The sequence below is a fragment of the Populus euphratica genome, unplaced genomic scaffold, assembly GCF_000495115.2.
Source record: "Populus euphratica unplaced genomic scaffold, PopEup_1.0 scaffold264.1, whole genome shotgun sequence".
NCBI lineage: Eukaryota > Viridiplantae > Streptophyta > Magnoliopsida > Malpighiales > Salicaceae > Populus > Populus euphratica.
In genome coordinates this window covers 195,823-208,033 of record NW_011500144.1, presented here as the reverse complement: position 1 = coordinate 208,033, position 12,211 = coordinate 195,823, and the positions used below count along the sequence as shown (strand labels likewise).

Here is a 12,211-nt window from a genome sequence, read left to right as displayed (position 1 = left end):
AGACCCTTTGACCGTCCTAACTCGTCAACATGCTTTGACAAGAATTTTAGCCATTGAATCTGTCCTGTAACCGAGCATTCAGGTAGTTCTGATGAAAAATTATAATTTCGGATAATTATCTGATTTTTTTTTCTTTACCTCCCGAAAGGGCCGAGACATTTTTCTTTTGCTTGAATTCTTTATCCAATTAAGTAATTTATCACCCCCAATAACTCTTTTTTTTTAACTAGAATATTAAAAGAAAATACACCTAACTATCCAATTTTATAGGTACAAAAAGAATTACCCAATTAAGCAATTTTTCCCCCCCCCCCCCAATTAACTCTTTTTAAAAAAAAAAACTACAATATTAAAAGAAAATACACCTAACTAGCCAATTCTATAGGTCGAAATAGAATTGCAATCCCAATATTTAAGTAGTTAATTTTAATGAAATGCAATTGCAAATCCTTCTCTTTGTTTTTAGAATGTTAGACATTTATCTGTGATTAAGTTTTAGTTTCACAATTCTATCCCTGTTAAATCCGATTCGATAGCCTATGATTTTCAAAGAAAGCAGGGGGGGCTGGGATATAAAATGATATGATGGATATAGTACGTATAATCCCTCCATGCACTTGCCAAGAACTGCTCATTATTGCTGCACCCCACAACTGCCATTGCAAAACAGCTTAGACCACTGACCTGATACCGCACCAAATGAAGGCAGCAGGTAGGTGCCACCGTGCTTAGATCGAATCAGACGACCCGAGGCTTGAAAGAGGCAATGGGGTTCTGATGTCTTGTAAAGAAGGAACAACCCGACAAAAACTCTGTTTACAAGCCGAAGTGAGGCGCATGATTATCGCTTACTCCTAGCGTGCAAAGATGGATGGTCCACCTATTCTTAAACGTGTATTATAAGACTGCTCGGCCAACCTCGTAACATGCCAAGGCATTTGTCGGGATTTATACCTGAGCCCTATAACTGAGGCCTCATTTTCCAGACATTGATAGGAGATATACCATAAGGACGGGGAAGATCCATGTATTCCTTGCCATGAGAGAATAGATTTACATCAAATGGGAATACAAACAATTTGCAAGCTCAAATTTAAGTTCAAAGCACTTGCTCTCAGAACCACCCGGGCCAATTTGATTGTTTATTCCAGCAGTACTAATATTTGACTTAAAGAACCCAAAAATTTTTTTTTTTTGCTGCCGGTGCTGGAAATGTAATTACAAGCCTGAGTATGAAAAGAATCATCTGGCGGTTGGCTGTGCAAGGGACTCGTCAAGCGCCAGGTAATTCTCGGCTCCACCCAAATCCAACGAACCCAAGTTGAGCGAAGAATGAACAGAATTTCTCGACATTTCATCAGAGATATCTTCTCTTACTGCTGTCACCTCCCTTTCAATTAAGATAGCATCTTGGATCTCCTTGAGAACTTCTGAAATAGATGGCCTCATGTGACCATGAGGCTGGACACACGTCAAAGCTTTCTCTGCTATCTTCCACATTGACTGGATGTCATATTCACCACAGAGTGAGGGATCGATGATTCCTTGGATATTCCCACTCTCAATGTGTAATTTTGCCTGTCATGCAAACATGCAGTTATTTAAGTCTTTCAACAATGATAGCAATTTCCTGAAATGAAAAGAACCAAGTTCTGAAGGAAATGAAGCTTTTCCAAATATGTTTAACTTCCATGCACTATCGCCTTCAAATAAATGAATGATTTTAACCTCTTCCAGGAACAACCAGAAAGTGAAAAAAACAAACTAAATTAAAAGACCTATTAAAGCTTTAAAATTTCATGAAACCATTAGCATTCCCATACTATGCACTTCGTAGATATTTAGAGCTTATTGGACAACCTCGATTGAGTTATTTTCAACCCATTTGACCTAAGGAAAAATTACAACTTAGCATTATTTGATTGAAACTATGTGTTGACTTCTATATAAGTTATAGATTTAAGTAAAATTTTGCTTAAAAAAAAGTACTTCAAAAAATTGTTCTTGATTTTGAACAAAGTTAACTGAAGACATACAAAGACATAAAGCATGTTTATAATAATAACAAAACATATTCATTCAGCTTAAAGCATTCTGTCAAAAGTAACTTGGTGATTTCAATTATAGAGATTTTTGGATTATTAGTAAAAGACTTGCACAAGTCAGGCTAAACATGATTTTAATTTTGACTTGGTTTTTCAGATAATGATCATCAATGATAAAGTTCCCAAAGACAAGCGGTTAAAAATTCCCAGCCTCTAGTCCTTGAACAATCAACCAGCTTACCCATTGTACTATATTGCGACAATTTACACCAAAGCTTTCATTAGATATGGCTTCTTGACCAGACATCAGCTCCAGGAGAATGACACCAAAACTATAAACATCACTCTTGTCTGTTAATTGTTGAGAGATGTAATACCTGAGCATCATAGAGCAGAAACTATGAATGCAATGTGATAACATTCAAAGCACCCATGTCAGCAGAAAGTGTCTGTGTAACTCAAACTCATTCTAGACTCCAGGCTTTCACTGTAGTCATTAAAATAACTTCATAAATGAAAAAAGAATGCGGCAAATTAACAACCATGAAAAAACACATCTACAGCTAAGAGAGTGTGAGTAACAGTGTTCTAGATACAAATGTCAGGTCTCAAACTTAAATATATCCTTAAAATTCTGTCTGTATGTTGTAAGCAGATAATTAACAAGAAGGCCACGAAGCATCACAATAACTCAGCATTTCAATGTTCAAAACCATCTAACAATGCAGAAGCAGCAACATAATCAATTCTCTCAGATCACACTGCTTAAATTGATATATCATAAAAACTAAATAAAAGAACCTTACTCGGGATCCAAATACCCTACGGTGCCTCGAACTATGCTAGATACGTGTGAAGCTCCATCAACTGCAAGTTTTGAAAGGCCAAAATCTGCAACCTTAGCTCTCATGTTTTTGTCAACAAGAATATTGCTGCTTTTTAAATCCCTGTGGATAATGGCTGGAACACAACCTGTATGAAGATATTCAATCCCTGAACAAGCATGGAAACACAATCAGTCCAGCACTTAAACTGCAACTCTAATTTAAGTGAGAGGCTTCACCATAGCAAAGGATAATATCTTTGGGAAAGGGAAAAAAAAAGGCTTATCATAAACCTTTTGCAGCATCTTCAGCAATCTCAAGGCGCTTGATCCAATTAATACTTTTTCCTCGTTTTAATGGACCTGCCAAAGTGTAAGAAATTGTGAGTATCAAAATTTAAATTAGACCCATTCAAAAACACTTGAAATTACCGTAAAGATGTTCCTTAAGTGTTCCATTGTGCATGAACTCATAAACAAGCATACTCTTCCCAACTTCTTGACAAAATCCAAGAAACTGTACCAGGTTTCTGTGATGTATCCTTGAAAGAAGAGTCACCTGTGCCAAATGGCAGCATAACATTTTCAGCTCCAACTGAAAAATATACTACCCAATACAGCTGATTCACAAACAAAATAAATTCCTAGAGAACAATATTCCTTATAGGAATATGTGCATGAAGTTTAAAAAATGTATGTGTGTTTCCATGTCAGTTTTAACTCTTAGTATAGTTTACAAATTCAGGTCAACAATATAGAGGATTTTATCCATTTATTAACCAGGCACTTCAAATACTAGGAATGTTGGGACTGGTTAATTTCCCTTTGTCTAATATGTGATAGAAACATTTATTAAAGAATCAAGGAGCTCAACTGTGCAAGTTCTACATGTTCATGGATTCTTGTGTATCTTACTGAATTTTTCTAAGCAGCTTCATGTATTTTGATTTACAAGAGGCTAAGTCACTCTTGTGGCAATCTTTAGGAACCTTGATTCAAATTAAAACATCGACATTTTAATCAGAAATTCTACATCTTACAGATTGAACGGAGTTGGGGACTGTAAAAATGATTAAAGCAAAAAAGTTTCTAAGCCAAAACTGACAATGTAATCTTATTTTAAAATCACAAAATGTATTTTCAAATAGAGCTCATGATTGATGGCATCTAGTTAGAAACAAAAATCCGCTGTATGTTCAATGGTTAAACAATTTTAATCAGTGTATATCTATAAAAGAGTAAAATCATATGAACCTCAAAGCAGCTTCGTAAATGAGTGATAAACACAATTCAGTATTCAAAAAGTATGAATATAAGTATCTTCACTTGCAATAATAAACAAAGTAAAGTGAAAATTTACCTCATTTGAAAACTCTCGCTTTCCCTGGTAGGAATTGCTAGTTAGAACTTTCACTGCAATTTCCCTTCCATCTTTCATTTTTCCATAGTACACAACTCCAAAACCTCCAGAGCCTATTTTCTTCTCGAACTTTTTTGTAGCACCTTCAATCTCAAAGGTTGTGAAACAGTGAGCAGCTTCACCAGGAGCATTTCTCAAGGAAGAAACTAACCTTTGCACCGGCAGGGAATCCCGAAGTTGCTCTAGAAAAGAGAAGTTACATATGTTTTATCATCTGAGAAGTCTGGCAGGCTAGACAGTAACTTCAAATTGTTTTGTAGCCATACCTTGGTCAGGGTGTCTTTTCTTTCCTTTGTGCATGAACAAGCAAGACACTATTGTAGTGATGAGAAGAACAGCAGCTCCAACTGACGAACCGATAATAATATCGATGTGCCTCCCTCTTCTGGCTCCTTCATGAAGATTAATGTTTCCAGAGTAGCTGTGGTTAAACAAGAAACAGAGTTAAATATATTTGATTAGGTGCACCCAAAAAAGTGCACTCCAAAAATGTAATTGAAGTGCAATTGCAAAGAAGTTGACATGAGATGTATAGAATCTCCATTGGTGTGAGGTAACTAGGCTACATAGGCAATAAGGAGAAGTCTCAAAGAAACCTCGGACTAGGCCTCTTGCGGTTAATCGTTATTGTAGCTAGCAAGTCCTTGGATCATGATAAAGGTATAAAAGCCAACTTCGAGGTCCCATGTTGGATTGCAGCACTGCAACCCCAGTTCAGCAAACCATACTGGAAAAGGATTTGAGTGGGAAGATTTCGATATTATGATAGGGTTAAAGAAAAATCCTGATTGCATGAGGCTGCCCTTCACAGACCTTACATGGAGCCTGTAACACTATTCCTGCTTCTGACCAGTCCTTTTGGGATTATGCACAGAAGTGAGTAACAGATCTTTAGATCAATCATGGCAACACGGGCAAAAACTACAAGGGAGAAATGATAAAAGAATATGGGACACTTAAGTATTGAAAGACCTACTGACACACAATGAATGAATATTAGAAGACCTCAATCAAAAAGACCAACACATTAAACCTATGCAGTTGTTAGAGGTAACTAGGCTACATAGGCAATAAGGATAAGTCTCAAAGAAACCTCAGACTAGGCCTCTTGCAGTTAATCGTTATTGTAGCACTTTTTTGTAGCATCTTCAATCTCAAAGGTTGTGAAACAGTGAGCAGCTTCACCAGGAGCATTTCTCAAGGAAGAAACTAACCTTTGCACCGGCAGGGAATCCCGAAGTTGCTCTAGAAAAGAGAAGTTACATATGTTTTATCATCTGAGAAGTCTGGCAGGCTAGACAGTAACTTCAAATTGTTTTGTAGCCATACCTTGGTCAGGGTGTCTTTTCTTTCCTTTGTGCATGAACAAGCAAGACACTATTGTAGTGATGAGAAGAACAGCAGCTCCAACTGACGAACCGATAATAATATCGATGTGCCTCCCTCTTCTGGCTCCTTCATGAAGATTAATGTTTCCAGAGTAGCTGTGGTTAAACAAGAAACAGAGTTAAATATATTTGATTAGGTGCACCCAAAAAAGTGCACTCCAAAAATGTAATTGAAGTGCAATTGCAAAGAAGCTGACATGAGATGTATAGAATCTCCATTGGTGTGAGGTAACTAGGCTACATAGGCAATAAGGAGAAGTCTCAAAGAAACCTCGGACTAGGCCTCTTGCGGTTAATCGTTATTGTAGCTAGCAAGTCCTTGGATCATGATAAAGGTATAAAAGCCAACTTCGAGGTCCCATGTTGGATTGCAGCACTGCAACCCCAGTTCAGCAAACCATACTGGAAAAGGATTTGAGTGGGAAGATTTCGATATTATGATAGGGTTAAAGAAAAATCCTGATTGCATGAGGCTGCCTTTCACAGACCTTACATGGAGCCTGTAACACTATTCCTGCTTCTGACCAGTCCTTTTGGGATTATGCACAGAAGTGAGTAACAGATCTTTAGATCAATCATGGCAACACGGGCAAAAACTACAAGGGAGAAATGATAAAAGAATATGGGACACTTAAGTATTGAAAGACCTACTGACACACAATGAATGAATATTAGAAGACCTCAATCAAAAAGACCAACACATTAAACCTATGCAGTTGTTAAATAGTTACTTCAATTGACTATGGCTATGTACTTATTATGTGCAGAGATAGTCAAAGAGCTTCTCATTATTGTTGAGAAAGATGTACCGCATCTTGTACATGACTGCTAGTCTGGCTACAAAATAACATTAAACAACTTAGCCTAAATAATGAATTATGTGGCCATGATCAATAATATGCAAAATTTAGCATACTAACAAAACGTATCAAAGTGAGGTAACTAGGCTACATAGGCAATAAGGAGAAGTCTCAAAGAAACCTCGGACTAGGCCTCTTGCGGTTAATCGTTATTGTAGCTAGCAAGTCCTTGGATCATGATAAAGGTATAAAAGCCAACTTCGAGGTCCCATGTTGGATTGCAGCACTGCAACCCCAGTTCAGCAAACCATACTGGAAAAGGATTTGAGTGGGAAGATTTCGATATTATGATAGGGTTAAAGAAAAATCCTGATTGCATGAGGCTGCCCTTCACAGACCTTACATGGAGCCTGTAACACTATTCCTGCTTCTGACCAGTCCTTTTGGGATTATGCACAGAAGTGAGTAACAGATCTTTAGATCAATCATGGCAACACGGGCAAAAACTACAAGGGAGAAATGATAAAAGAATATGGGACACTTAAGTATTGAAAGACCTACTGACACACAATGAATGAATATTAGAAGACCTCAATCAAAAAGACCAACACATTAAACCTATGCAGTTGTTAAATAGTTACTTCAATTGACTATGGCTATGTACTTATTATGTGCAGAGATAGTCAAAGAGCTTCTCATTATTGTTGAGAAAGATGTACCGCATCTTGTACATGACTGCTAGTCTGGCTACAAAATAACATTAAACAACTTAGCCTAAATAATGAATTATGTGGCCATGATCAATAATATGCAAAATTTAGCATACTAACAAAACATATCAAAGTGGTGTGTGTGTGTGAGAGAGAGAGAGAGAGAGACTCACTTCAAAGCCACCTTTCTACTGAGACCCGATGGTATTGTTCCAGATAACAAATTATTTTGCACATATCTGCAATTATCCCATGTGTGAAGTAAATAAATTCTTTTACTATAGAGTAAAGAAAGAAAGAAAAAACACAAAATGTGATGAATTATTTACTTAAACTTATAATTTTGTGTTTCTTTTAAGTTTTACCAAAAAAATGTTCATTTAAAGAAGAAGTCGTGCTATTGCTTCCAATCATCATTCACCAGTCAAGGTAGAAATAGATATTAATTATTAAATTCCCATGAGAGATTATGCATAGTTCTTCATATAACTGACATCCAAGTTCTGATAAACTTACAGTTCCCTCAAATTTGGTAGGTTCAGTAAGGAGGATGGCAGCTCACCCGTCAACTGATTGTTCTCGAGATGACTGTCAGACATGGAGGATCATCTTAGGTCAACATTTTAATAAAACAAAGATTTAAACACCATGATTAAGAGAACCATCTTGCTTTACATGATCTCCAAGTCTGTGCATCCAGTAAAATCAGGAATAGGACCAGTCAGTGAATTTCCATCGAGCCATCTGACCACAAGACAAGTGGATAATAATGATGTGGAGGGCTTAAACTATTACAGTAGTAAGCTTGAATCTAAATCCAGCATCTAGCCAAAGGACAAGCAGCTTGAAACTTACAATTCAACTAAACCTGTCAACATCGTCAAGCCTGAAGGAACATTCCCAGATAAATTCTTGCTAGACAAAGAGCTGCCAAACAAGGTACATGAGCTAAGTTAACCAAATGAACGTACAATTCTCTTCAAACATGGTGTGGGAATAAACTAGGACAAATGAAGGAATCAATCTGTAAATGCATAAAATAAAATCACAAAAGAGATAAATCATTACAGCTTAACAATCCTTGGCCTTGCTTCAGAGTTGCACTGCACCCATGACCATGGAACTGGCAGGCATGGGTCACCACCTTCTTGTGCCCAATCTTCCGTTGAGTGGGATAAAATAACACGAGAAATAACATAGCCTGCACCTCATGCAAATTCAGCATCAGATATGCTTCAATTAGGTTTCAAATTTCACATTGATATGGGATATGCTTTAATTAGGTTTCAAAGTTAGCAGAACTTATGCTTCAAAAACATTTTAAAACACCAAGATTTCAGGTCTCTGGAGTCAAAATGATACAGATGCATGCAGGGCATATTGTTCTACTAACCATCTAGGGTACCATCATTTTTCTCAAGATACTTGTGTATCTCCATAGCATTCACAAGAGGTCCCCTGGAAGAATCAGAAGTCTTTCCAAATCTAAAAGATAATACAAAGGGTAGGGATAGGTTGGTATATCCAGGTTCATAGAGACGGTATTTTCCTTGAGCATTTTCTTCAATATTGACAACAGCTTTGCTCATATCAGGGTACCCTGGGAGTACCAGCCTGAATTTTCTGGACTCCTCAGGATCCAGATCTTCAATTTCAGCGAAGTATGTGACAGCCCACCCAAAACCAGGAAAACCATCCAAGTTCAACCGATATGTCAGTGATCCATTTGTGCCGACTACAGCTGTTTGCATCACTCTTTCAGGAGGCCTTTCATCAATGTTGACGTCAATAGGCATGTCAGTTGATACTTTCTTTGTGCCAGCTGCAACATCAACAAGATAATTAGCTTTCTTCACAGAGTCGGACTCCCATATTCTATCGTATGGATCATCAGGATACCTGAAAACAGAACAGAGTTATGTTATTCTAACACACACGTGTTATATATATATTGGTAGTAAGATTTGTGTCTGAAAGGAAAAACTGATATAATTACTGTCATAGCGGCCACAAATTCCCAAGCAAAAGTATTTCAACTATGAGGAATGGAGGTATCTCTGTGTATCATTTAAGCTTAAATAATTTAATGTATTCTTTCACACTCTATCTCTCTGTTAAAGATTAAGCAGCTTTTGCTTGAAAAGGCATTCGGATAAATGCACATCAGCAAAAATTAAGCATACCTAATTGAAGCTTCGTTATCTGCACCAAAATTGATTCTGGCTGACAAACTGAGATAAAACTGGTTTTCAAATTCTGTATAATAAACTGAACCATTGAACTGTCGGAGCTCAAGGGTAGATATGAATGGCTGCCCAGTTGTAGCATTTGATAGGCATACACTGATAGAAGAACTTGAAGCCAGAAATATTAGCTCTGTAGACTCTATGGTATTAGCATCAGAAATGACAATTGTAGACCAATGAGTTGGCCCAACAGAAATGTCAAATTTTGGATAAACGTTGTTGCTGTCAAAGTTACCATACAAGAAGGTTGCCCTTATAAGGTATCTTGTTCTACTAGTGACATCCAGTCTATAACAGTACTTCCTGGAATCTGCAGGGAAATGTCTCACTGTAGTATACTGCTTTCGTGTCTCATTTGCAACTGATATGCTTGCTACTGCTCCGTAACTAAAATTAAAATCTGAAGTCCACGACAGTCCAAGATCATCAGTGAAATTTACTGCGCCCCCACAGTCCAAACTCAGAAAACCTGTTTTAGTTCAAGCATAGGTTAAAAAACATTAACATTTTCACATTGTTGTTCACATGCAGAAACAGGATTTTCGTATCAGAAACACAAATAAGCTGACATTGTATCAAGAATTATTGACAACATTTTCCAGGAAAAGGAAGAATGAACAATCACTATTTCACTTCCCAGGCCAAGGTGTGTGCATGCCTGCGTGCAACAGCATGTAATTCAAGTAAACAACCGCCTAAAATGGTGAACAAGCAGTTTTCAAGTATTGATTACATTTTCATTACCTTTAAGGATCAATAAAAACAAAGTACGATTGTAGCTAAAAAGCAACCCACAAGCTGGTACAGTTCTAATATCATTCCATAGTTTACACTAACATGAAAAAAGATCATCGTTTGTAGTTTAACAATTAATATGATTAGAGACATAGAACCATCCCCAAATCCGGTAAAAAAAACAGACTCATATCACAGAAGAGTAAATCAAAATTTGACCTTTCATGTGCCAGCTACGTTGCTAGTTGTGAGATCTCCGGAAAGATGTTACCAGTAAAAAGATGCATTATATGCACACCACACTCAAAGAACTCAGCATTGTGCCTTCCAAATGGGCGGCTCACCCGATTTTGTATTGAACTCTTAATGTTTTTAAGCAATTAATGTCTCCAACGGGGACCAAATCCCCCCGAATTTTGCTATTTTAATTAGCGTCTATCGCATTGATGGTTTGGTGAAATTTTCATATAGTAAGACGTAAATGACAATTAAAAGATTCTAGTCTTCCAGATACGACATAGAAACAGGAAAATTTATGCCTCCCAGCTATTAAATAGTTAGTTAATAATTGCTGGCTTGATCAAATAAATATTTGAATGCACTGGAAGATGAATATAATGTGAAAACTAAAACCCCAGTAAATTTCTTTGCTTGCTACTACTCACTAACCAAAACATTTATTAAAAAAAAAAAATCGAGAACTGTGTACTGCATAAAGAAATTAAAAAAAATAAAAACAATGGACAATCCAAAACACAAGAAAGCTCTTTTCTTTTTTCTTTTTCTTTTCCTTTGACCTTATAGATATATAAAAATGATGTCTTTGAACTTCATCTTCAAGAGAATCAAGAGCGATAAATCAACAATCACCAACAACGACAAATGCGAATGTTTCGTCTAGCATGTAGGTGTTATACTACATAGAGAGGGAGAGAAAGAGGTAGCACCGTACCAGGCTGAGCTGAGGAGGCGTGGACGAAGAGAAGAAGAAAGAAAAGAAGCAGAAGCCTAGACCCCATCTTCTCTAGAGAAGCTGATTTAGATTAGAACCATAGAAAGAAAAACGGTGCCAAAGGCAAAGAGGGAAACAACAGATCAAAACAATAAAAGAGATGAGAGCCACTGACAGTCCTCTTGACAGGGATAAAAAGAAAAAGCAGATGTTTCTTTTAAAAAATTTTATAGTACACTACACAAAAGAAAAATAAATGCTAGCATCTGTCAGCACCAGTCTGTTTTGATTCTAGCGAGGGAGGGTGTGAATGCGAACGCGAACGTTCCAGGGAGAGGAAGTGGGATTCTAGCGAGGGAGGGTGTGAATGCGAATGCGAACGTTCCAGGGAGAGGAAGTGTTTGAGAATTGAGAGCAAGGAGCCTGTGGTCCTAGAGTCAATCATACACCATATCGTAAGCTTATCAATCTCTCTCTGCTTCTTCTTCTTTTTCTTTTTGGCAATGGTGGCAAGTGAGGTGGGAGACTGGAGAGATGGCCATGTGGGACCCAGCAAGTGGCTTTATTTAGTTAATCAAGACTCTTGCTGGGACTCGATCAAATGGGTGGGAAATTTTGGAGGGTTATAGTGGAAGGACTGGGTTCTCTAACCAGTTAAACGAGGAGGACTTCGAGGGTCCCATGATTATTCTCTTGCCACGTCAAGTCACATCACTGTGTGTGGTTTAAGAGTTGTTTTTAAAATTGTTTTTAAATTTAAAATAAAAAATAATAAAAATTTAATAAAAAACCAGTTACGTTTTAGATTATGGATTGTGAATTTGAATGGTTGTTATGGTTTGAACGGATTTTGTGAAAAACCACTCCATTTGCTGACTAATGTGGTTTCTTTCTTTCCTTCCTTCGTGCCTGGCATGTCTTGTCTACAAGACATCATCTACTCAAATTTTATTTCTTGAGATGAGCCCTTCAAGCTTAAACGTTTCTTTCGGTTAATAATTATGTGATGGACGATAACTGTGGGTGTCCAGTGACATAATTGACATTTTCAAAAATATTCCTCGCATGTGATTTTTTTATTATTATTAATAT

General features: G+C 37.1%; 1 protein-coding gene across 1 annotated transcript; it reads right to left on the bottom strand.

The window, feature by feature from the left end:
* Nucleotides 1-1,002: 1,002 nt before the first annotated feature.
* Nucleotides 1,003-11,457, bottom strand: LOC105110718 (probable LRR receptor-like serine/threonine-protein kinase At1g67720). Its single transcript, XM_011005853.1, has 15 exons — nt 11,120-11,457; nt 9,370-9,901; nt 8,580-9,085; nt 8,255-8,387; nt 8,042-8,113; nt 7,862-7,930; nt 7,703-7,774; nt 7,360-7,425; nt 5,618-5,772; nt 4,229-4,470; nt 3,301-3,427; nt 3,163-3,231; nt 2,852-3,038; nt 2,287-2,422; nt 1,003-1,578 (listed from the first exon to the last, which is right to left on the bottom strand). The coding sequence occupies exons 1-15, from the start codon at nt 11,184-11,186 to the stop codon at nt 1,243-1,245; spliced, it is 2,769 nt and encodes a 922-aa protein (XP_011004155.1). The 5' UTR covers nt 11,187-11,457; the 3' UTR covers nt 1,003-1,242.
* Nucleotides 11,458-12,211: the final 754 nt, after the last annotated feature.